Raw genomic sequence first — 27627 nt, forward strand, 5'->3', positions numbered from 1 at the left:
CTTCCTGCTTGTCCATAGGGACAGAAGAAGAGACTGTGTCAAAGACCTTCTGGAAATAAAAGCACGCTGCCCATCCCTCAAAAAAGGAAAGAAGGTCAGTTCACAGGGCTCTTTCTGAATTGGCTGCGTAGCTGCCTCTTATCCTAGCTCAGAGCTCATCACTTCCAGACCTTAGGGATGGGCAGGTAAATTATAAAGGCGTTCTGAATTGCTGATAGTGATGAATGTTTGTATTTGCACCTACACTTTTTAAAACCAAGTCAGTATCTTCAGATCAAGTGGCTATGGTCTTGTGGGGGGAAAAGAAAAAAACAGATCTAGATTCAGAAGACCTGAGTTAAAATCTTGGCACTTTCATTCACTTAACTGCTATGTACCTCAGTTTCATCTTCTGTAAAATAAAAACTACTTCTCACCCCACAGGGCAGCTTCGAGGATCAAATGATGAAAGGGCTTGAAACACTGGAAAGCACTAGTTTACAACACCAGCTGTTATTTCTATTACTTCCTCATTGATAAATGGGTTACTATGATCTGATATAATTGATTCTGGTGAGGTATTTAGTTTACACTTAATTATTTACTTCAATTAAAGTTGAGATAGGATGTGATAGAATGAATGCCATAAAAATTGGTCAGGAAGATAACAAAGTACACATGCACACATGTGACCCTTCACCTCAAAACATGAAATTTCCCCATATAGATTCAATACAGAAATACATCAAAGTACATAAAGCATCGAGGTACAACATCAAAAATGCCCCATTCTGGAATTTATGTAAGACTGTTCCATTAGTAAACACCGTCACACATTGCATATGGAAGACCTTAAATGAATGCTTCTGAAATGGGGAGGATAAAATATTCTTTAACCTTTCTTTGCCTCAGCTAGAACATGAAGGGCATACATAGCCTCAGTGACTTCTAAGGTCATTTCCACGTCTAAAGGCATCACCATATAACAATCTCTGTACGTTCTAGATTTCAAACTTTTTCCAGTGCTATTAGAAGCAGTTTCCCATTCTACCGTTTGCGTCGTGTCTCCCTTCATCTTAATCATACAAAAACCTCTGTAATTTTATAGTCAGAATTGTCTACTTTCACTTTTATGATCTTTTCCATCCCTTATTTAGGTAGGAACCTGAACTCACATTCACCTAATTCTTTCATACTTTGTGCCCCTTTCTATTCAGGCTGTGTACATTTCTATTTTGAGTTTATGGTGTGAGATCATCAGAATTGGACTTAAATTAACTTCTCCCAAATTGTTTTCCAGTTTTTCCAAGAGGTTTTTATTTTTTTCTCCAAAGAGGGGCAATGTGGTATAGAGGACAGATATCCGCCTCGAAGCCAGGAAGGCCTGTGTTCCTCCGGCACATTCTGACTATGGGACCCTGGGTGAATCAGTTAAAATTTCAGTTCTTTCAGTGAGTCTATAGCTATTAAGTCATGGAGGAGCCTACCTGCTGTGATGGCCCATGTTTTGTCACCTGAGACATCCCCCATCAAAGAAATAGCAAGTCCTATCCCTGCAGAGTCATGTAGAGTCTCAGGTTTATCCAACAAGAGGCTCCCCTTTTCAGCCGTTCCCATCTCTTCACTGGGATGTCCCATGACTCTTTTTCTGTTCTTCTAACCAATTAAGAGCTTTAGAGACTCCTGCTTGACGATACAGCTGGAAGTCCGGCAATGCTTTACAGCATTGCCCCTCCGTGCCTACTTGTCATTATCGCCTTTGGGACTCTAGGGTTTTTATTCTTCCCAATGAATTTCACTATCATGCCTACTTCTAAAAAGCATTTCCCTCTCCACCGCCCCCTCAGGAAGCTTTAAACCTGTAAACTGATATAGGTAATATCATTTTTCAAATGTTGGCATGACTCGATCATGAACAGTAAATATCTCTCATTACTTATGTTTCCTTTTACTTCTATAAACAATGTTCTATAATTGCATTTTTTACAAATCTTACATATGCATTTGTAGGTTACCTTCTGGATATTTTGTGCATTTTGTAGTTATTTGGGATGGAATGCCTCTTTTTCTTTCTTGGCTTTGGTTACCATTCTTTAAAGAGTCGATGATTTTTATGGATTATATTATACTACTAAGGGCAGCTAGGTGGTGCCACAGTGCAGAGAGTGCCGGGCCTGGAGTCAAGAAGACTCATCTTCCGAAGTTCAAATCCAGCCTCAGACACTTAATAGCTATGTGATCCTCGGCAAGTCACTTAACCCTGTTTGCCTCATTTCCTCATCTGTAAAATGAGCTGGAGAAGGAAATATCAAACTGTTCCAGTATCTTTGCCAAGAAAACCCAAATGTGCTTATGAAGAGTCAGATATGACTGAAATGACTGAACAACAAAAGGTCCTACTACCTTGCTGAAGCTAGCAATCAACCCAGTTAGTTTCTTTGATGATTCTCTGGAGTTCTGAGCATACCATCTTTTCATCTGCACATATGGATAATTTTATTTGCAATTTTAAAATGTTTAGACCAGGGGTGGGGAACTTGCAGCCTCAAGGCCACATTGGCCCTCTAGGTCCTCAAGTACAGCCCTTTCGCTGAATCCAAACTTCACAGAACAAGTTTGGATTCAAAGGGCCACGCTTGAGGACCTAGAGGGTCAATGTGGCCTCGAGGCTGGTCTAGACCCACCCCTGGTCTAGACCTTTCATGATATTCTCTATTTTTTTTCCTTTTTGGAGGCGGGAAGGCAAGGCAATCAGGGTTAAGTGACTTGCCTAAGGTCACACAGCTGCCCCCATTCTATTCTTTCTGCATATTGCTCTAGCTAGCATTTCTGGAATCATATCAAACAATGGGGGGGGGGGGGGACACGGTGAGGAGCAGCCTTGCTCCAGCCTGGTTCGTAATAGGCATGCTTTTAATGTTTCTTCATTGCAAACAATAACTTTGGGCTCTAAATATATGCTTTTAATAATATTAAAGAAGAGTCCTTCTATGCTTTTCCCTTGAGGAATTTTTAATATAAATGAGTGTTGTCTTTTGTCAAAGGCTTTGTTCTGCGACCATACAATTAATCATGTAGTTTTGTTATCTTTCTTGTTAATGTAATTGAATAAACTCTTTCCCTGATGTTAAACAACCCTTATATTCCTAGTAAGAATCCTTGGTCAGAATAAATGATTTTCTGCATATGTTGTTGTTGCTATCTCCTTGCAAGCTTTTTTTTAAATTTTTCATCCCAAGAATGTTTGTAGGCAGATAGGAAGGATCAAGGAGACGGACAAAAACTGAATATTCGAGCAATGGAATGATTGTGGAGGCAGCTCACTGGAGGCAGCAGCAGAAATGGGGGGGGGCGGTTTGGCTCAGCAAGAACGGTCATCTCCTCACCAGAAACCGGTGTAAAGGAAGAGGGAATGGAAGATGATCACAAGCTGCCTTGACAAAGTGGAGTAGGGAAGATCAGGGAGCTCATGGACAACGGCAACTGTTTTCTCACTAAAGTGTGAGGTAAAGTCCTCTGATGGAGGGATCACAGAGTGAGGGCTGCGGGCCTGTGGGAAATGAGTTAGAAAGGCAACTGGGCCAACTTCACACCAAGATGTCTGAATGGGAGGCAGGCTTCCCAGGTCGAGACCGAGTAATGATCAAAAGATCCGACATAAAACTAGAGCCAGTAAATTCCTCCACCTCAGAACTAAACAAAAAGTCAGCCAGAAGTCCAGGGGCAACGAGAAAAGAGGCTACAGCGCCAGCACAGGGCCACCTCCGAGTGCCTGTAAAATGGGGATGGCAAGGATGCTTACCTACCAGCTTGTTTGTAAGGATAAAGTAAGACAAGATGTTAAATGCTGCTGCTACTGCTACTAGGACCACCACTTTTCCTCAAACTGTAGACCATCATAGAAAAATGTTAAAATTATTCGATATAGATAACTACGTGAGTAATATTTAAATATTTCTATTATCAGCATAAAAGCATTCTTTATGGTGACTTTGTTATTGTTGTTGAATACTTTAATGGGTTTTCTCTTTTCCTCAGTTTTTTAGAAATTCTTTATAAAATCTTGATCAGTTGGACTGTTCAAATTATACCTTACAGAGTATAGCAAAAATAAAGATTTTTTTTAATAATTGGAGACTTGAAATCACCTCAAGGTCCTCATTAACAAACTGTTAGAGAGTACAGAAGATTGGGATGGGTCTGGACTAAGCCTTTGCACCATTCCAGATGAGTACTAGTTGAAGGCATCAGAAGTGTTGAGCCTGGAAAAGAGAATACTTGGGACCACGGACATGACGGCCACCTTTCAGGAAGTTGAGGAGCATTCATGTAGAAGAAGAAATTTAGCGACATTTAGCAAACATACATGGAGATCCCTCCACAGGTACAGCCCTAGAGATACAGACCACAAATAAACCCATCCTTCAAGGACCTTAGGGCCTCCTTGGGGAAAACCAACATTTACACAGAGAAGTAAATGGAGTACCATGGGAGGGCAAGAGAAATAGCAACTGAAAAGTTCAGGAAAGGTTTCTCCAATCGGGGATGGAGGTCCTGGGGTGGGGGTGGGGGTGGGGGGGTAGGCTGAGGATTCTTAACAATCACAGCTGTCTAGGAATTTGATGGCCTACTTTGGGATGTTCTGGGTTCCTACTCACCAGTGATTTTTAATTAAATTTAATTTTTGGAGGATGTTGCAGAAGGATTCCCTACACAGGCATGAGCTGAACTAGATGGGCTCTGAATTCCTTTACAATTCTGAGATTTTGGAAGGGTTTTTTTAAAATTGATTTTATTTAATTATATGACCTTTTTTCTTGAGAAGTATCTTTTTCTCTTGGGAATTTCTCTTTCTCCCCACTTGAATTAGGCGTTCCAGTAGCAAGAGTGTCTGCCTGTGGTTCCTCCTTCCCTCCTAGGCCTCCCTCCCCTCTCTCCTCTCCCTCCTCCCTCTAATGTGTATGTCTCTCAAATCCATGTCTCCAACCCTGATCTCTCTCACAAAGCTTCAGTCTTAAACATCCAGTGGTTTATTAGAAATTTCTACCTTGACACTTTTCTGACATCATTCACAAAATGTACGGAACAAAGTTTACTGTTCTCCTCTTGACAGTTCCTTCCTGAGTTTGGCCCTGATGCTACTTGGACTAGACTGCTATTGAGATCTTTTTTAAGTTTTAAATTCTGTGATTCCTTGACCGTTCTCCAAATCATCCAATTTTTAAAATACCTTTGACTCCTCACTTCTCCGGCACCTCCTTTCAGCCACGAAATATTGGTGATTCTTCCTTTGAAACATCCCTAAAAAAAGTGGCTTTGCCTGTGTTCCCCACACCGCTATGCTAGCTCAGACCAGGTTATCTCACAACCAGGCCACTGCAACCAGCCTCCTAACTGGCCTCCTTCCCTCCAGGTGTCTTCCCTCTTCTATCCATCTCACAGCCTACAGCCAGTCCTTCTCCAAACACCGTGATTGTCACGCTCTCTTGGCTAAAAACCTATGACCAGACCCAGCCCCCTTTTCCTCTTAAATGCCATGGTTTCTTTCTGTTTGTGATTCCCTTTAGGTCTGTGCTCAAAGGATTTCTACAAGTTACTTCTCGAGAGAAGCTACACAGGGCATGTCATCCTTTGCTAGTGTTTGAGATTCAGATCTTTCCTGCTAATTATAGAGGATCATTCTGTACATGGAAACTACTCTAAGCAGTGAGAGCAAGGCTATACAAAACAAAACAAACTCCTCCAAGAATTGGTCTCCCTCTCAGAAACTGTGAAAATGATCAGACGCTCACAGCAGGTTTGTTCCTATGCTCACTGTGGGAGTCTTTTCTCTTATAATTTCTGCCTGAAACAAAAAGAGGTAATGCGGCTGAATGGATTAAGCCCTGGTCCTGGAGCCAGCAGCTTTAAAATATCAAAACCAGTGATTTTCTGAGCAATTCTGAGTATGGCCCATAACATCTCTGGGCAGAAATAATAACAGATGACTTTAAATCCAAACAAGCTAAAACTAAGAGAAGGGATCGAAAATCATTCCCCAGATGGAGAAAATTTTCAAACAAAACCAGTCATGTGCGATAGATAGCACCAGGGTTTTGTTTTTGTCTTTGTTTTAGAACCTTGTGACCGTGGCTACGACGGCCTTGTTCTACAAAAAGCCATTTGCATGAAGGTGATAGTTGAACCCCTGACAACTAATGAGATTGCCAGAGGATGGGTGTAGAGGAAGCAGGGGCCTAGGAGTGGAATTTGGGGGAATGCCCACAGTAAGTCTGCAGGAAGGCACAGGAACCTGGGGAAGAGGCCAGAAAAGGCCTCCTGGAAGAAGCAGTGCTTGAGCGAGAGGGACAAATTCTGAGACAAGTGAGGAAGGGGTACATTCTGGGCATGGGTGATAGCCAGTGTGAAGGCATGAAGACAAGAGATGCGGTGGCAGGTGTAAGGAACAAAGAAGAAACCAATGCGGCTGGACCAAGCAGTGAGGGAGAGAGAACAGCCAAGTTGTGAAGGGCATTAAAAGGAAAACAGGGTTCATAGATTATCCAAGAGGCCACTGGGAGCCACTGGAGTTTATTGAGTAGGGGAGTAACATGATCAGATCCACCCTTAAAGAAAATCACTCCATGAGCAGGAGAACATTGCACACAGTAACAGCAATATTGTAATGATGACCAACTGTGAAGACTTAGCTACTCTGATCACGATAACGATCCAAGAGAGTTCCAAAGAACCCATGATGAGAAATACTAACCACCTCCAGAGAGAACTGATGAACTCAGAGTACAAACTGAAATATAATTTTTTCACTTTATTTTTCTTGCGTTCTTTGCAACATGGCTAATATGGAAATATGTTATGCATGACTTCACATTTCTAACTGACGGATTGCTTGCCTTCTCAATGGGGAGAGGAGGGCTGGTGGGAGTGAGAGGATCTGGGACTCAATTTTTAAAAGAATATTAAAAATAAATGATAAATTAAAAACGAAAAAAAGAAATTTGTCAGCTATGTGGGAGATGGATAGGTATAGAACGAGCCTGGAGGCAGGGCACCCATTACAAGTTAGAAGGCCTTTTTAACAGCTCATGTGAGGCTGGTGTTTGGCATGACTGAGGTGGAGGGGGAAGCCAAAGACAAGGTTTCTCCAGCCTCTGCAGCCGTATTCTCAGCACACAGAAGGCTCCTCACTTTCCCACAAACAGGAAAGTGAATAGAGGGAAGCAAGGGATTCTACTGAGACCATATTATACAATACAAAAAACAAAAGAAAACCCATGGTAAGCACTTACTCTGTGCAGAGAGCATTGTGATAGGCTCTAGCAATTTAGGCCAGACATAGTCACTCCAGAACAAAATGTGTACATTGCTGAGGGGGCTGAGTTACTAACCCGGAGACAGTATTATATCACGAAGGGTCAAATCTCAGGGTAGGAAGGGGAACTCCGAGGTCAAGCAGCTGAACACCCCAAGATTACCTAAAGACTTCTAGGAATAAGGAAACCACGAGCTGCAGTCCTAGCTTCAGGGAAGCTTTTCTTCACATTAAACCTCAATTGGTTCTACAGCTTCTACTTCCTGTTCCTGCTGCAGTAAGAGAACACATCCCCTGACGCATGACAGCTCTTTGGATCCTCGGGGACTGTTAGCAAGCTTTTGGAGTTGACCAATTAACCTAAACAAGCATTTAAGCAGCACCTCCTAGGACCACAAACTATATACTCTGTGCTGGAGAAATAAAGATAAAACAGAAATGGTTCATGCTCCCAAGCAGCTTCCAGCCTCTGTGTACAAATAAGTAAACACACGGTACAAAGAAAATCAATACACACTAACTTCAGGGAGTGTGGTGAGGGGAAGAAGTCAAGAAACATCTCTTCTAAGAATCAGTCTTTGAAATGAGAGGAGTCTTGAAGGAAGCTCGGGATCCCACAAGGTGGGCCGGGGAAGAACATTCCAGGCCTGAGTTCATGGGAGTACATGCAAAGGAGTAGAGGTGGGAGTGGCATGTCCTGGCCAGGCAATAACAAAGGGTCACTGATAGAGGGGCCAGGCAGGTGAGAACGCTGCTGCCCCTGAACCTTAGCCCAGACCAGGCTCTATCTGGACACTGTGGTCAGGTCTCAGAACCGTATTTCAGGAGAAAATCTCGATAGGGAAGAGCATCCAGATGATGGACACCAACAAGGACAGTGAGGGGCCTCAAATTCAATGACCTAAATAATAATTAATAAATACTAAGCCCACGGAGGCAGGCAGTGAGCCAGGGGCTGGGGATGCAGGCACAAGCCACGACAATAGTCTCTGCTCTAAAGTACATACAGAAGGAATATAAGGAGAGTACAGCATGTCCCAAAAGTCTTAGTAGACATCTGAAACTCAACGTGTCCCAAACAGATCGTTCCCCTTAAACTCTCCCCTCTCCTCCCACCCTCCCCATTACTGTAGAGGGCAGCACCATCCCCAGTCCCTCAGGCTCACAACACAGGAGGCATCCGAGGCTCCCCTCGCTATCTCTCACCCCCCACATCCAGCCTATTGCCATGGTCTGTCATCTCACTTCGGCAGCATTTCGAATTCACCCCCTTCTTTCTCCTGCCCCTGCCCCCACCCTGGTGCAGGCTCCCATCACCAATGATCTGGACGATTTCAATAACCTGCCGGGGGGCCTGCCTGCCTCCAGTCTCTCCCCACTCCAGTCCATCCTCCACTCAGCCACCAAAGTGATCTTCCTAAAGCACAATCGCTCTCCTGCTCAGTAACTCTACTCATCCAATTGTTAATATAAATTATTAAAATTATTAAATACAAAATCATCTGTCATTCAAACTCCCTCATTACCCAGCCCCATCCTACCTTTCTAGTCTTCTTACACCTTCCTTCCAATCCAGAGACACCGGCCTCCTGGCTGCTCCACAAACAAGACCCTCCATCTCTCAGCTCTGGGCATTTTCTTGGCTGTCCCCCACACCTGGAGTGCTCTCCTTCCTCCACTCTGACCACTGACCTCCTTGGCTTCCTTTAAGTACCAAATGAAATCTCACCTTCTACAGGAAGCCTTCCCTAACACCTCTTAATTCCAGTGCCTTCCCTCTGTTCATTATATCCTACTTACCCTGCGTGTTTGTATAGATTTGTATATATGTTGTCTCCCATGCAGATTGCAAGCTCCTTAAGGGCAGGGATTGTCTTTTGCCCCAGCACTTAGTGCAATGCCTGGCATATGACAGGTGTTGAATAAATGTTTGTTGACTGACTGACTGATTGGTGTGGTTCTAAGTTTCAATAGCTTTAAACTACATTAAGACTTTTGGGACATCCTGCATCAACAAATACCTAGTAGTTAAATGCATGGTAATCTGGGAGTCAGGGCCAATGGCTAATAAAATGTCAATCAGAAGATGATGCTTGAGCTGCATCTGTGGGAGATGGAGGTGAGGACTGAGTGCAGAAGTGGGAATCCCTAGAAGAGAAGATTTAGAGGGGACATGATGGAAATGGGATTAGGCTTGTTCTTCCAGGGCCTAGAGGTCAGAAGTTCCTAGGAGCACTTAGTGAAAGCTGCCAATTGTCAAATTTCAGTGTGATGTAACAGAAAGTTTTTCAACCATAAGAAGTACTCAAAAATGCAATAAGCTTTCTTTGGAGGTAATAGGTTCCCCTTTCCCTTGACTTCTCCAAGCAGAGCTGGGTGACCAGGGTTTGGGCATAATACAGAGGAGGGCATTCCTGTTGGCACATGAAATTGAACTAGATTTCCTCTCATATCTCTCCCAATTCAGATTTTGTGATTATTTTGTGTATCCAGCCCTTCATCCTTTTACAATTTAATTCATTTCACAAAATCACAGAATTTTCAGAGTCAGAAGGGTCCTCAGAACCCATCCAGTCCATCCCATACCCAACAGGACAGAATGAACCAGATGGTCTCCCCAGCACAACACATACAACAAGTGGCCATCCATTTGTACCATCATCTAGCCCACTGGTGTCAAACTCAAATTGAAATGGAAGTCGCTAAATCATACATAAGGATCCCTGCAGCTTCCACATGGACTTAGAAAACCACATATTAACATCATCTATTTTATTATATTTTTATTTTGTTAAGTATTTCCCAATTCTATTTTAGTCTGATTTCACCACTCAGAAGTTACAAGACTGCAGACTGTATGTAGCCTGTAGGGCGTATATTTGATATCTCTGATCTAAATGATATTTCTTGATCTTTTTCTAAAGAAAATCATGAAAGATTTTATCAAGACTTTATTTCCTGAAATTTGGGGAAACCATAGCAGTAGCCCTCCTCTGACCTACCAGAGGAGAAACCCCGTTGACCTGTTCCTGAAGCTCTCTGGGCTTTTTTGTGTCTACAGCACTTTCTGTCCAAGACAGCATCCCTTCAGAACACTTCCCAGAGCAATGCTAGGAGTCGGCATCATTCATTGGCCTATAGGCTACAGGCTCAATTCTGTTCTTGAACAAATGGCACATTTACAATTCCTGAATCCCGTTCATTCTCCACACATCACAAAGATCCCAGACAGAGGCTCAGCCACAAGTCACCTTTCCAGGTCAGGGGGAGGTGGTTCATCCCGGCCAGGAGACTTGAGCTAAGCCTGGTCTCACTTCTGCTTCACAGCTGTTCTGTGTCCCCTTAATCGATTCTCTTAACTGATACCAGAGGAAAGTCCTCTCAGACTCTCTTCCTCCTAAACTTCAGGATCAGGTCCCTATGAGATATTTTTGTTGTGCACCTTCCATGAAAGGCAGCGCAGTGAGGCCAATGGGTGCTGGGCTTCAAGTCAGAGAGAGCTGGATTCAAAACCATCTCTCAGATTTATTGGCTGTGTGAGGCTGGGCAAGGCACAACACACTTGAGCCTCAATGTCCCCACCTGTAAAATGAGAATAAGACCTAAAGCACTTACCTCACAGGATTGCTGGGGGACTCAAGTGAGGGCATGGATGTAAAACATTTTTGCAAACTTTAAAGTATCACATAAACAGCAGGTATTGTTATTATTGTAATTATTACATGAGGAATGCATGGAAGACTTCTCTTAAAAGACCTGATAGGTGAGGTCTAAGAAGGAAGGTAGTGGTGAAAAGGGAGGGGAGGGAAGGGGAGGGATCCGAGGGACTCTAGAATGGTAGACTTTGAGTTAGACTTTAGAAGATGGATAAGAATTCAAAAGACCAAGAGGAGAAGCAAGGGGGAGGCACAGGGAGCGACAGGACCAGATGCAAGGAGGTAGAATGGCACACGATGCCTGTGCAAGGGAGAGAAAGCCTTCCGGCTTGGCTGGAGCAAAGGACAAAAGCAGGGGAGCAACAGCAGGCTGGAAAGGGAGAGTGTCACCAGAGGGCCGTGGGCCTTGACTATTGGATAGGGGAGAATCCACTGTTCACAAGCAGTCATACGGGAGCTGGTCACTAGGAAACATGCTGACCGCAGTGACCACAGCACCTAAAGTGACCACCAGTGGTGAGGGAACAAGAGAACAGGATCCCTGCTGCATTGTTCCAATGGTTCATTTTCCCTGATACTCAAGTTTTCTTATCCTATTTTGCCCCCATTTCATCTGTTTCATCCCCTGGGCTGAAGTGGTAAGGAGATGAGTGGAATCCTGGGTAGCAAGCCCCTTCCCCCCCAGGCAGCCCAGCCAGAAGCTAAGGCAGGGAGAGGCAGAGAGCAGGTCAGAGAACTGAAAGGAGGCCCAGCCCAAGGCTCAGAGCAGTGACCAGAGGCGTCCAGTTGCAAGCTGGCTCTTAAGTTCAGATTCCTGAGGATTCTCCCATTACTCCTATCAATTCCTCCATTCCCTGAATTATGATGATTTCAATCTAATTCCTAAAACTTTATTTAGCACTTAAGATGTTTCCAGGTAACTCTCTTGGACAAGAGAGCCATCCACATACCCACTGTCTGTGGCCTCCAGGACCCTCTGCAGCCTCAGCCCCCCAGCACCTCCCAATGCCCTGAACCTTTGCCAGCACAGAGCCAGAAATGCTATCTCCTTTTGCCCTGGCCTGAAATGAGCCGGCCTCCCAGGGAATCACAGGACACATCACAACCTGACACGACCTTGCATAGTCTAGCTGTATGCCCCCTACCACGGACCTCTTTCTAACCAGTGAAACCTGCGGGGACTCATTTCCCGACAGTCAGCTACTCCTGCTCCCTTATCCTATCTGCCATTGAAATGATTCTGAAGCTGCCCTCACCCCTCTTCTGCCCCCCTCACAGGCTGTGGTGCTGGAGTCAGAACACTCTCTGGATCCAATGCCACATCTAGCCTCTCCCTCTGGCCTTCACTAAACCCTTCCTCCTTGGAGGCAACAGCCAAACTTATCACCAATCTGAATCGTACTAGCCCTTAGCCATACCGAAGTGAACTCACTGTCCATCTCTCCCTTTCCCCATTCCCCATTCAATAAACTCCACTTGTTCCATATTCCTTCCAGGATCAAAGACTAAGTCCTCTCCATCACCTGCCCCCTCCTACCTTCCTAGCTTCTTATCCTTTACTACTCTCCACACCCTCACCATTTAGCTACAATAGCTATTCTTCAAATATTTCATCTCCTACCTCCAAGCCTTTGCCCTGGCTGTGCCCTGTGCCTTAAATGAGCTCCTTCCTCACATATCTCAGTCTCCCTGGCTTCCTATAAGATTCAGCTCAAATGCCACTGTCCATAGGAGGCTCCTTCCTGGTACCCAGCTGCCTGTGCTTTCCCCTCTGAGACGCTACAACCTCCACCTGCTCGGTGCATACTTTGTATGCATCCCGGTATTTCCATGTGCTGTCTCCACTAGAATGTGGGGTCCTCTAGGGCAGAGGTTTTTTGTCCTTTCTCTGCCCAGTGCATGGCACGACCCTCGGCACATAGTAAACACTTAATAAATGTGTGTTAACTGACTGACTCTAATTCATAAAAGTTTATCCAAGCCTTAAGATGAAAAACGAAGTCAATCCTCAGTCCCTGGAACATGGTAATTCTCCTCAATATTAAACCACAGCCTCCACTGTCCAAATATCTCATTTCAGATTTGCAAAGACTTCATAATAACTACTGTCTTTCACAGAACCCATTAGCATTTGCATTATCTAATTTGATCCTCACAACAACCCTGAGAGGCAGGAATGACAGGTTTTATTTTCAGGAAAAAGAAACTGCAGCTGCCCAGGGACACACAGCAGCTAGAAAGTAGGCTGCAGAGGGCAAACACAAACACGGGTCCTTCTCACTCCCTGGCCACCACTGTCCACTACGGGAGGCTACCTCTCGCTTTCATCTGAATCCAATCACAGGCTCAAACTCTGTCATCCCGGCTTTCTTCCCTCCCTCTGGGAGTGAAAAGAAAATAATGTGTTCTGGATGTTTAATTAGGGAAAAATTATAGCACGGACCCTGAAATGCAAAGTCGTAAATGACCATTAAGTGGACATAATGACGGGCAAGGGAGTCTGAGGACAAGGAGACATTCCTATGCTATGTACAAGGCTAGAACACAAAAGCACCTGGGGGACAATGGCTTTAAATTCCAAGCAAAAAGCGTTAGAAAACAAAGATGGGGGGAAAGATTGAAATTAATGATAACATAAATTTGACAAAACTGAGTTAAAATATTTTACAATACTAAAAATATCAATATTTGTAAATGAATCAACCATCATTTCAAAAGAATGCCCCTTCTTGGACTTGTAGACATCAAAGTACTTACAGTTTGATAATGTGAGGGTGTCGGAAGAGTTTTAGATTTTGAATCTCCCTTTTGATTTTTCCAACCACATCCAAACTACGAATCTTCTGTCTATTTAAGATTTTTACCGCCACTTTGTGGCCTGTCAACTGGTGTTCTCCAACTAAGCAAAAGAAAAAAGAAAGAAATTTGAGTAGTCCTCAGAATAAAGTTATACAACCTATTGTACACCTTATTTTGAAAAATGCTGCATCAGTGTGTACAAATTCCATGTCAATGTGCACATGCTCCTCACAGAATGAGATTTCAACAAGATTCCCATTTTTGGGAATGGGGCCAATATGGGAATTTGTTTTGCTTGACTATGCATATGTTACATTTTTTTCATTTTGTTTTTCATTTTTTCCTTAGGAGAGGGAGGAGGGAGAGAAAATAAATGCTTGTTAATTTAAATAAAAGAAAATTTAATTTAAAAAAGAGAAGAATGACTTGCTGAATTCTTGTTTTGAATACAAGAAACAAGTTGCTTCTGGCAAGGAAAATATGACTGAAATCTTCAGGTATTCAGCAGGCGCCTCCCCCGAAGCCCCTTCAATTTTACTTTTACAAGCCCCTCCTAGATGCTGGTGGAATGAAGTGGGTAGGGAGGTGGTCTCAAAGTCAGGAACACCTGAGTTACGCCTGAGTATCTCTGACACACCTGAGCTGGATGGGCACATCACAGCCTGTCAGTACCAAAGACAACTCTCTAAGATGTAGAGAAAGGGCCAACACCCTGTGGCAAAGGGAGTGGCCACAGAGGTTTGACCCCGTACTGGGAGATGTCCAGTACCTACCCCATCCCTACAGGCCAGATATTTTGTGAGGTGCCAGGAATAAGGACAAAAACAAAAGCATCTCAGCCATCAGAGTTTATGTTTCGCTGGATGGATATGACATGTCCACAGAGAAGCATAACACAAGGAGAACCAGGGAGGAAGAGAGCAGAAACACCTCCAGGAGTCAGGGAGGGATCCACAGAAGACAGGGCATCTGAGTGAAGCCTTCCAAGAAGACAAGACGCAACCAGAGGGTTCCTAGCATGGGGATTGTCTTGTATGACTGCATGGAGGTAGGGATTAAATACCAATGGCTGACCCTCCAGTTGGTCTTCAATGCAGAACTCACGAAGGTCAGTAGTATGAAATAGGGCAGGAAAGGCAGGTGTGGAGTCAGATTAGGAGAGGGGGGATCTTAAGTACCAGCCTACGGGGTTTGTATTTTCTCCTCTAGGGCAGGGAATGGGGAGCTCCAAAAATTGGCTCACCCCAAGCAGAGAAGTGAGCCTGCACTGGCCCAAAGACCATGCCCACAGAAAACAAGCTCAGGCAGGTCCTACAGCAAACCTGAAAGGCTTTGAGCAGAGGCCTGGCAAGGAACTGTAGGTCTGCCATTCAGGGATGAGTCGGAATTCAGACAGGGCCAGCCCTCAAAGGACGGCCACCAAAAACCTGGATTTAGACAGAATCTGAATTTCAGCCTTGCCTCAGCCACTAATCAGTTGTGTGACTTTGAGCACATAAGTCACTTAACTTGTCTGGGCTTCAGGTTCCTCATGTACAAAATCAGGGGACTGGACTCATTAACGATAACCAGCTTTAAACTTCTAGGATCTGTATTAATGAATTCTGTTGGCCGCAGCAAGTCCTCCAGGGCACTTCAGTTCAGAATTGATCGCTAGAAGGAATAGCTGCACTGAGAAAAGTCTGGCTCTTCTGAAGGACTGGAACGGTGGATATTTAAGTCTACAGTGGCTTAAGCAAGGCCTCCCCACGGCAAATGGAAGCAACATATAAGATTCTCAGATGGATGTCTTCGATCAAGGACCCTCAGACGATCGATCGTTTTTCAGCTTGGCATTATCCTCACCTTCTCCCTCTCCCTTGCCCCACGTATCCCATAATCACCAAATCTTGCTACCTCCCCAGCATCTCTCACATCTGACTCCCTTATGGCCACTCAATTATCACCTTAGTGCAAACCTCAGTTACTCTAAAAGCCTCCTGATTGGTCTGCCTGCCTCAAGTCTCTCCCCACTGCAGGCCCTCCTACACACACACACACACTTTTATCAAAATCTTTCATTTTTACATCACCTGAGTTATTCCCTGTCACAGATAGCCATCCCACATAACAAAGAATGAAAACACTTTTTCAAATATCCTAACCATCATCCAAACAGCTCATCCAGACCCACAGTCTTTCATCACCAGCACCATTACCCTTAGAATTATTGTTGCTCCTTCGTTTTCAAAAAGGACCAAAGATATTATGGGGTGATGTCTTGATTTTCATGGGGATTGGATTTCAGCAAGGCAGAGGTGCACAAAGTTGTCAGCCTCACTCTCTCTTCCAGTCATCAAAGTCCAGTAGCAAGATAAAAGTCAGGATGTCTAGTGATGGCCTGGGATACAGTGGATGACCTTGGCTTCTTCTGTGTCTGACCAAGCTTGAAGAGCTCCATAGCTCCTGCTTCAGCCACCTTCGTGGCCGTTGGAACGAATTGTTCTCATCTGCCCATTCTGCCAGGAGGAGTCTTCACACATTTCGGGTAGACATCTACCTAACTAACCAACAGGTTTGAGGTCTGTCAGTTACCCTCAGCTTGGTTTAGCCCACCTGCCAAGATGGTTTTACTGGGGTGTGGCCACTGTACCTGCTACAGCTTCTTGAAACAACAGGCAAGAGTTGGGTGACAGGTGGACACCAAAAGTAAATGAGCAGCCCTGAAAAAGGCTCACACAGGAGGTGATAGCGCTCCCTGAATACCCCATACCTCCCTCCCTCGCACCCCTTAGAGTTACACAGGCCTCAAAGACATAGCAAGAGTCACACAGACATTGATGAGGCAACTAAGTGTACCAGTGGATGGGGTGTCAGGAAGACCAGAGTTCAAATCCAGCCTCAGACACTTGCTAGCTGTGTGATTCTGCTCAAGTCACTAAACCTGTCTGTTTCTCACCTGTAACATGATGACAATAATACCACCCCACCCCAGGATTATTGGGAGGATCAGATGAGATACTATGTCTAAAGTACTTTGCTATCCTTAGAGCCCTACATAAATTGCTCACTATTATGATGAACTGTTATCTGCATTACTGAAAAGCAATCAGTGAGATCACAGACCTATCAAAGTATCCAGGAAGTAGCCAAGGGATTAGTGGAGTGGACCAATGCCTCAATTTGTTTTAAAGTTAATGCTTTCTAAAGATTAACCTAATGCATAACTTATGACTATTTCATAAGTCAATGACCTTTCTGTATCAGTATTACATAGGAAAAATTTCTTCATATATAAAAAAATGTCACTTTATTTTCTAGACAAAGATTTTTACTTTGTATTTTGCCAAGAAGTTAATCTCTGGAAAGCATTAATTCATGATCATGAGAAGTGAAATGGATAATTTTGATTACATTAAATTAAAAAGGTTTTGCACAAACAAAACCAATGCAACCAAAAGTAGGGAAAAAACCGGAAACTAGGGGGCAGGGGGAATTTACGTTAAATTTCTCTGATAAAGGCTTTATTTCTCAAAAATATAGGGACCTGGATCAAATTTATAAAAATACAAGTCATTACCCAAATGACAAGTGGTCAAAGATATGAACAGGCAGTTTTCAGAAGAAGAAATAAAAGCTATGTATAGCCATTTGAAAAAGTGCTCTAAACCTCTATTGAGTAGAGAAATGCAAATTAAAACAACTCTGAGGTCCCACCTCACACCTATCAGACTGGTTAATATGACAGAAAAGGGAAATGATAAATGTTGGGGAGAATATGGAAAAAGTAAGACACTAATGCCCTGTTGGTAGAGTTGTAAACTGCTCCAACCATTCTGGAGAGCAATTTGGAGCTATACCCAAACAGTTATAAAACTATGCATACCCTTTGACCAAGCAACACCACTTCTAGGTCTGTATCAAAGAAAAAGATCAAAGGAAAAGGAAAAGGATCTGTATGGACAAAAATATTTATAGCAGCTGTTTTTGTTGAGGCAAAGAACTGGAAATTTAGGGGACATCCATCAGTTGAGGAATGGTTGAACAAGTTATGGTATATAAGCATGATAGAATCCTATTGTACTATAAGAGATAACAAACAGGATGTTTTCCAAAAAACCTGGGAAGACTTCACAAGATGCAAAGTGAAGGGAGCAGAACCAGGAGGACATTGTACACAGCAACAGCAATACTGTACAATGGTCGCCAGTGAGAGATTTAGCTATTCTTATCAATACAATGATTCAAGACAGTTCCAAAGGACTTATGAAGAAAAACGATATCCACCTCTAGAGAAAGAACTGATGAAGTCTGAGTTCAGATTGAACCATTTTTCTTGCCTTTATTTTTCAACATGGATAATATGGAAATGTATTACATGATTTCACACGTATAATTAATATCATATTTCTTGCCTTTTCAATGTGAGTATGGGAAGGCAGAAAATTTACAACTCAAATTTTTAAATGTTAAAAATAACTCAATTAAAATTTATTTTTAAAAAGAAATAGTTAAGCATACTGATATGCTATTTGAATACTAGAGATCAACAAAGGGTAACATCAAAAGCACTAAATTTTTCTTGTATTTGGCTATTTATATCAGCCTCTTTTACCTAATGTATCTTTGAGGGGAATTAACAGGCACTTAGAACTAAATTAAAATGATTTCTCATACAGTCATATTCCATACTAAATATGTATGTATATATATATATATATCATTAAACATTATTAAGAATGGACCATTTGTGAGACATTGTGATACCTGTTGAGAATACAAAGACCAGAGACATATATGATCATAGATTTACAGCTATAAGTGGCATTAGACATCCTATAGTCTAATGCCTACATGTTACAAAAGGAGAAATTGTGGCAAAGAAAAGCCAAATGACTTGTCCACAGTCATACAGCTAGTAAGTAATGGAGGGAGAATTCAAACTCTGGTCTATTGACTCCAACACCAGTGCCCTTTCTCCTGCTCCATCCTGGCAAGAGTCCTTGCTCTTAAGGAATTTGCAGTCTATTAAAGAAGATCCTACTGCTACAAAAGTACTTCAAGGAAGTCAAGCATTTGAAAGAAAGCTACCATGTACATCAAATTATTTATAGCATCACTTTCTGTAAGAGCAAAGAACTGGAAACATAACAAACACTCATCAACTGGGGAACAGTTAAACAAATTATATTACATGGAATGTACCACGTAGGATAACAAATGTGATATTACAGCGTGGTGAGAAATGATGAGCAGCAAGAACAAAGAAGCAGAAGAAAATGTCTATGAACTAGCTCAAAGGGAAGCAAGCTGAACATTTGCTGAGCCCTCGGGAACTTAAAGAATAATTCCTACGGCAGCGATCCAGAGCCAAAGTGGACACGGTGTATTTCCCATCAACAAGGGCAGCCTCAAGGAAAGGAGGAACCAGTGCAGCCCTCTCCCCTACTCTGCAAAAATGGCAACAATGGGCGTGGGGCAGCATTCTGTCCAACATGGCGGAGGCGATGGCTGCTTTTACTGACTGCTGGTGCTCACTCTGCTCCTTGTTAGGCTCTCTTGGCAGGAGCGGGGAGGGGGGATTGTTGGTGTGTTTGTCCTTCATTTTCGAAGAGGACCATGATCAGGGAAATGATGACATGACTGGCAGTTGCCTTTGATTTGATTTAGGGAAGGCTGGAAATGAAAGTAAAATAGGAAAGACATGATTCTTTTTTAAAGCCTTGTTGGTTGTCCCTAGTTTTCCTTGATAACGTGCTTGCCAGACACCACACATCAGTGTTCACCCTGTTTCTTACTCTTGGTCTCATTTTCTGTATATTGCCTTTTAAAAAATCTACAGAGAAATTGGTGAATTCTCTATGAATCCCCATCAGGCTCTTTGGACAGGTTCTGTTGTTCTTCATTTATATTCTCTTTTTGTATGTTCAGAATTTCCTCCTTTAAATTTTCTCATCTTTCCTGGGATGACAAGCCCCGGACTATGAGTCCACAAGATATCACCTCTTAACCCTCTGACTCAGTATTTATCATTGCCAACAGAGCCATTACACCTCAGTCTTTATTGGCCAAAGGGCAGCCATGAAAATGAATGCAGCTTATTGCCAACCTCTGTTACAGACAAAATGATAAAGAGACCCCCTTCACCTGTGATTCCATTTCTTCCTCTGTAAAAGAGAAATCAGGAAGTCCACAGCACCAGTGCCAGAGATCTGTTGGGAAGCTGCACTGAGCAAATGTGTCCCGGGTATTGGTCACAATGAAATCCTAATATTAATCAGTCACGAAACACTTACTAAGCATGTACAATGTGCCAGACAGTATGGTGAACATTGGGGGATAGAAAGACAAAATCTCCTTCCTTGCCTTCAAGGAGCTCACATTCTAAAGAGAGAAACATTTAAATAAGTATGTACACACAGGATAGATGTTTCATAGGGAAGGGCATCTGGAAGGGAAGGGAACCAAGAGCCGAGTGTCGAGGAAAGGCACCTAAGCAGAAGATCATGAAGGAAGCTAGGGGCAGAGGGAACAGACCACTAGCCGGGACAAAGGTACTGATTCGGAGACAAGTATCATGCACTTGGAGCAGCAATGAGGCTGTTATAGCTGGATCCCAGGGAACAGGGAAGGCAATCCAGTCCTAGATGACTTGGAAAGGCAGGAAGGGGCCAGGGTTTGAAGGGTTTTAAATGACAAACATAAGATTTTATATTTGTTCCTGGAGGTCACAGGAGGCTCCTGCAGCTGGGGGAGGAGAAGTTACCTGGCCCAATCTGAGCTTTAGAAAAATCACTTTGTCAGCTGAGTTTGGTTTGGAGGAGGAATAGAACTGAAAAAGGGAGACCGGCTACTGTAATGCTGTTATAACTTATGGAAGATTGGCTTAGTTAGCCCTAGCTTTTAGGATTTGGAAATGGCTATATTTTTTTTTGGCTCATGCTCGTGATTTCATTATCATAGGGAACCCCTCAGAATGTTGCCTGGAGAACTAAGGGTTTTGAGTGACTTGTCCAGTATATGTAGGAGGTGGAACTAGAATCCAGGTCTTCAAGAGATCTATATGTACTATACTGCAATGCCCATGTGACTAGCTCTTACAATTTTGAAATTAATACCCCACTGTGGATTTTAAACATAGACAAATTCTTAAAATATGTGCATATATATATATATGTGTGTGTGTGTGTGTGTATATACATAATATATATATAAATATGTATATATGTAATATGCATCTATACAATTTGGGGCGAAATTGTTGATTCTCATAAATCAAAAGCTTTTTAATAAGTTAAAATACAGTAGCATCCAAAATTAAGATGGTAGAAAAACAAAATTTGGTCATTTTAAATTATGTTAGAAGTGATGAAAGTCTATGGTTGGAGAAAATAGTCTAGCAAAGTCTTATAAAATAAAGACACCGGTACATATTATAGAATTCCTGTGTGACCAGTGATGATTAATGTAAGAAACAGCTGAGAAATAACACTGGTCCCTTTTAGGGGCGAGGAAGGTCACTATTATTAGCAGAGATAAGAGCTGCCTGAAATTCTTTCCTCAGTAACACCATTCTAAAAATAAAGTTGTTCGCATACTTCAAAATAAAAACACTACTTTGCATACCCAATAATATCTTCTGCATTAGATAAGAAGCACTGAAACTAAGGTATGGTATAACTTCCATTGCATTTGCTATTAATGGCTTTACTAAATATTAAAGCAAGAATTTCTCTTTATAAGTTCATGACACATTAAATATTAGTGGAGGGTAGTTATAACACTGTATGCCATCCATGTAGGTGACTCCACTATTTCTGAAAATCCCATCTCAGAGATCTGACAGGGTAAATTTAATTATCTTCTTGACTCTAAAGTTATCTCAAAAGGGTTAATCAAGGATGTGATTTTTTGGGGGGAGGGGAATGCCCAAGTCTAAGGGCCCATTTTAATTTTTTGACAAGATGAGTGACCTCATTTCCATAAATCTTGAAGAAAACTGGGCAAGAGAACTTCAGGCAAGCATAAAAAGAAATGAAGAAGTACTAACTCCTTGTTATTCCCACATATACATGGTGCGATGGAAAACCCAGACTAGTTATCTCATTCATGAGACAGAAGAATGAAGTGGGGCCCTACAAGGTGAGTCCCGAGGTAAGAAAGGCCCTGGCCTTCCATCCTCGATACTCCAGGTTCCCAGTCATCTTTCCATGACCCTCTGTCCATGTCATCTGAGGAAAAACTAAAGGAACTGGCCATGAAATCTTCAGGTAGGCAAATTTCATTTGAGCAAAAGGGGAAAAAAATAAAGATCTAAGATCCTTCTCCAACTCCTATTCCTCCCCACCCCACCCCCCAAAAATAATCTTCTCTCTAAGAGGGATTTCATGCAGAATGCAGGTGGGGAGCGAGCACTGGGCAGGTCTTGCTTTCATTTTTCTCTTTTGCTTTTGAAATTACATTACTTGGGTATTACTGTCACTATTTCTAAACAAGGCTGCCCCCCCAAGTACAAATGGGCCACATATCCACACCACCACAGAGCCCATCTGACCTGGACATGAGAGTTACCACAGTGGCTGCCATGGCATAGAGGGGAAAAACTACCAATTTTAAAGAATCTGTTGATTTAGACATAGGAGGGAGGGAAGGGTCAAAAGCAGAAACCACTTACGGGTACTACCTTAAGAAAGCACAAGGTGGGAATGCTCACATACTGTGTAAAATTCATTTCATTTTGTAACTCTAATTGAAATTCCACATATTCCACCAACTAGAAATTCAATTAGGGATTAACAAGCATGATCTTGTTAAAATGTAAATACCTCTACAAGGGATAAAGGGCTACCTCCCACTTACACATTCCCCTTCTTTGGTTCTAAACCAGTGATTTTATCCATATGAGAAACTCTTGCTGTAGGAATTCCCTTCCCAGACGAGATCAGCCACTTGTAGCCCTGAGAGTCATCCGAGGCCCTGAGAGGTTAAGCAACTAGCCTAAGGTCACAAGGGCTGGCCTTGAACACGGCTTTCCCTAATGCCAAGGCCTTCTCTCTCTTACTGCATGCTGCAGCTCCATGAGCACATTCATGTGGATTGATGCCCTCCTAACATTTCCCAGAGATCAGCAAGCAGCCCTGAAACAAGGGGAATTCTGATAGGAAGTGGTAGAGAGTCTAATTCTGGGCCCAAGTCCGGCCTGGATACAGCAGCAGGGGCCTAAGGCAGCACAAGAATGCAGGGCAATTTCTAAGAGTAAGAGTCAGTCCCCAGTCAGTAAATGGTCACATGCAGTATCCAAGCTCTCAGCAGCTACATGAAAAAATGCTTCCAATCACAAATAATTCAAGAAATACAAAGTAAAGCAACTCTGGAGTTCTCTTATTGCCATCAGATTGGGAAAGCTGGCCAAAAAAAAAATGACAAGGGTCGCAGGCAGATGGTTACATCAAGGTGCTGCCGTGGGGCTGTGAACGGATCTAGCCACTATGAAAAGTTGTTTGGATCTTTGCCCCGCAAATGACTAAATTCTGCATTTCCTTTGACTCACTGATACCACTACTAGGCCTCTACTCCCAAAGAGAGCAAAGAAAAAGGAAAAGGACCCATATGTACACAAATGTGTGTATGTGTGTATGTGTGTGTGTGTGTGTGTGTGTGTGTGTGTGAGAGAGAGAGAGAGAGAGAGAGAGAGAGAGAGAGAGAGCAAGAGAGAGAAAGAGAGCGCTCTTTTTATGATAGCAAAAAAATGGGAACAAAGGGCGTATCCACTCATTTGGAGAATGACTGAACAAAGCATGGTACATACCCTCACGCTATAAGAAATGTTGAAGGGGACAGCTTCCGAGAAGCCTGGAAGAGACAACATTGAAGTGAGCCAAGCCAAAACAATTTATATAATAACCACATGATAAAGACAAACAACTTGGAAGACTTAAGAGATCTGAGCCATGTCAGGGTCCAGAAGACCCAGAACAAAGCCCGGCCGTTGCCCTCCCTTCCCCGACAGAAGAATACCAGTGAGTCAGGGGGCAGATGGAGACCTCATTTTTTGGATGGGACTTGACAGTACATGTTTGTAACAGAGGCTTTGTTTTTCTGGCTTTTTCCATTAGTAAGGTGAGGGAAAGGAGGAGGAAGACAAAGCTGAGCATCACTGAAAATAAAATTTAATTTTAAAAGTCAATACACAGATAACTATATGACATTATTAAACAGGAAATCTTGGGGTTTCTCCCCCATTGTTATGACTGAAAGCTTTGTACAATGGAGATGACCTTGGTGCTGGTGTTACTGCTGTCAGGTTTGCTGTCGTACTGAAGCAAGGCTGTTGCCTGAGGAATCATTTTCTGCCAGTGGTTTCTGATTCCTCTGGACTCTACAGCAACAGCCTGTCTCTCCCCACTCCAGGTCACCTTCCATCAGCTGCCAAAGTGGTTCTTCCAAAGCTAACACATGCAGTGATAGAGCTAGGTAAGAACACAGGGAGAAATCTAACAAGATAAACTTTAATCCAACAAAAGCTCACAGTTAGGTTAGAAAAGTTCCCCTTCCCTGGGAGAAACCAGGGAGGGTGTGGCTAGCCAACAGTTCACCTGAAATCAATCCCAAGTCCATGGAAGAGGGCCTTTGGAAGGGACCTCAGCAACAAACCAACGCATACAAGAAAAGGAGCCTCACACCTCTCCAGCCCGGCTTGGAGAGCTCAGAGGAAGGAGGCACCCACCCTACCTGAAGCATCCATCAATAAATGGCCCACCCCACTTTGGGCAGCTCTAATTCTCAGCAAATTTTTTCTAAAATCAAGCCTAAATTTTCCTCATTGTAACTCTCATCCATTGTTCCTGGTCCTGCCCTCTGGGGTCAAACAGAAAAAGGCTAACTAATTTCCACAGTCCAAATACTTAAAGCTAGTTGCCATGTCTCCCAGGAGCCTTCTCTCCTACAGGCCACACTGGCTCATTTCCTTCAGTTGGCCCTCACAGGACATGGACTCCGGGCCCTTCACCCTCCTGGCTGACCTCCTCTCGAGACTACAGCTATCATGTCCTTCTTAATTGTAGTGCCTGTTCAGAACTGCCATATATCCGTGTCTCCATCAACTTCTGTTTTTGGAGATGATTTTTTTTCCCACAAGGGCAACACAACATTGAACTCTACTGAATTTTATCTTAATAGATACAAAGCAATACCCTGGCCTGTCATACACTGTGTTTGTGCCATCTGCAAGACTGATGAGCAAACCACCTATGTCTTCATCCAAGTAAATGATAAAAATGTTTGCTAGCACAAGCACAAACCCTGGGGCCCTCCACTGGAGACTTCCACTGCGATGACACTGAATTATTAAGGATGATGCCTTGAGTCTGGCCATCCAAGGGTTCTGAATCCACTGGATGGGATTATCAGCTATTCCACATCTCTCCATTGCCTCCATAGGAATAGAATGAGATCAAAGATGACTATGTTGATGGCATGACTCTCATCTATTAGTTTAGGCATCCTGTCAAAAAAGGAAATTGGGGAACTCTGGCATGACCTATTTTTTTCATCAATTTTATTTTCAGCTTTGATTCTCTCCCTCCCACCTACCCCTCCCCTCATTCAGAAAGAAAACAAAACAAACCAGAAAACCCATTACAAACATCCAAGAAAACAAACTCTCATATTAGATACATGGTTGTTGTCCTTTGTTCTTAAAGAGAACCAAAATGCCATCACTATGCTGCAGTCAAGATTCAATGTGTCCAACTGTGGCTGATCAGGCCGATACGAGTTCAGAATGCTCTACCGCAGGTCGGGAACCAATAGTCCACGTGAACATTTGGGATGAATACTCTAAATTTGTGCATCCTGGGTTTCCTTTGAGCTGTTTCAATTCTGCTTTTCTCACAGAGCACAGCCCCTTCTCTGATGTGGGCATGCCATGCTGAGAGGTCCCGTGCCAATGTCTCCCATGTATTACATGGGATTGGATACATATATGTATATCATATGCTTATATGTATACATGTATATATACACACATACATACATACACTCTAAGTCCTTCATTCTCTACCTGGAGGCAGGGCAGCCTGTTTCAACACGAGTCCCCCGGAATTGTTAGCTCTTTTGTTAATCAGAGTTCCTATTCTCCCAGAGGTCTTTGTCTTTACAATATCATTGTTAGTATATAAATTGCTCTTCTAGCTCTGCTCACTTCGCTGTACATCAGTTCATGCAAGTCTTTTCATGCTTCTCTGAAACCATCCCTTTCACTCCTTCTTATAGCACAATAGTATTCCATCATGTTCATATATCATAATATGTTCAGCCATTCCCCAGTTGGTGAATACCCTCTCAGTTTACAATTCTTTGCTACCATAAAAAAGAGATGCTATAAGATTTTTGCACATATGGATCCTTCTCATCTTTCTTTGATCTCTGTGGGAGTATAGACTTCATAGGTTATACACAGTTAAACAGTGATTTCAGGCATAGTTCCAAATTGTTATCAAGAATGACTAGACCAGTTCACAGTTCCCCAACAGTGCATTAATTTACTTGTTTTCCCACAGCCCCTCCAGCTTTTGTCATTTTCCTTTTTTGTCAACTTTGTCACTCCAATAGGTGTGAGGTGGTATTTTAGAGTTATTTTAATATGTACTCCTCTAATTATTGGTGATTTAGAGCATTTTCTAATATGGCTATTGGTAACTTGGATTTTCTTCATCTGTAAACTGCCCATTCATAATCTTTGAAAATTTATCAATTGGGGAGAAGCTTTAACACTTAAATTTGAATCACCTCCCTATATATTTTGAAAGGATACCTTTATCAGAAAACCTTGCTGTAAAGATTTTTTTTCTAATTTCTTGCTTCTTTTATAATTTTAGCTGCATTGGTTTTGTTTGTGGAAAAACTTTTTAATTTTATGTAATCAAAACTGTCTGTTTTACCTTCTTTGAACATCTTTATCCCTTGTTTGGTCATAAACTTTGTCCCTAGCCATAGATCCGAAAGTAATTTCTTCTGGTATGACCTATTCTTTATTTTAATTTATTCTTTATTTATTTATTTTAAACTTTTTTTTGATCTTTAGTTCTAACTTCTCTTCCTCCCTTTAGCCACTCCCTTAGCCATTGAGAAGGCAAGCAATATGATTTCAATTACACATGTGAAATCATGCTTCTTCAGGGTCAAGTATCCAACCAGCTCCCTCTCTCACCTGCCACATCTCATATGAGACTTGCCCTTGCCTCCCTGCTGGTGCTCTCCACCTTGTGAAATTATTTTACATGCATCCGGTTTCCCTTTATACATGTATATGTTTTATGTGCCACAAAGATATATTCCCTGAGGGCTGAGCCCAGTTTGTTTTGTTTTTATGTTTTGCTGCACGCCCAGCATGATGCCTGGTACAGACTCATTGGTCAAATGAAGCCGGGACCTTCTTCATTTAAAAGTTCTGTCTTTCACAGCCTTCTGGTCTTTATCCCCTCTTGAGTTTTCAACAAGGGGTCCTTCTAGCTTGCTACAGACCTTCCTCAATCTGTCCTGACATCTCTGGGGCTATCGGTAGAGCATTCCAAATGACCACCTCCCATTCCAAACCTCTGCCATTTGACTGGCCCATGTTCTCTTCCCATTATATAACATGATTCCTTGATGGTGTCTCTTACTCCTGCCCTCATTTGTTCTATGATGCAGCCCTCGAACACCCACTAAGGGCGTCTCTCTCCATTATGCTCTGTGCAATGTTCAGTTTAGTGCTTCTAAAAGAGCGGTATCCTGTGTCTCACTGTCATACAGCAGTACTGGTAAAGTGTTGGCATTAAAAATGGGTCTTTTGATTTCCTGGGAAGCCTGGGTTCAATAAAGGAGCCAATCCAGCCCACTTTCCTCCTCCCATTGAACTCT

The 27627-nt window shown here is 42.7% G+C and overlaps 1 protein-coding gene across 1 annotated transcript in view; it reads right to left on the reverse strand.

The window, feature by feature from the left end:
- The window catches only part of PRKAA2 (protein kinase AMP-activated catalytic subunit alpha 2), a 71940-nt gene that overhangs the window by 34926 nt on the left and 9387 nt on the right, over positions 1–27627 (reverse strand). Inside the window, exon 2 of the mRNA XM_036754133.1 lies at positions 13705–13846. Coding sequence (XP_036610028.1) covers positions 13705–13846 — 142 coding nt within the window. The remainder of the gene's footprint in view (positions 1–13704; positions 13847–27627) is intronic.

This window comes from Trichosurus vulpecula, chromosome 4 (assembly GCF_011100635.1).
Source record: "Trichosurus vulpecula isolate mTriVul1 chromosome 4, mTriVul1.pri, whole genome shotgun sequence".
Lineage (NCBI taxonomy): Eukaryota > Metazoa > Chordata > Mammalia > Diprotodontia > Phalangeridae > Trichosurus > Trichosurus vulpecula.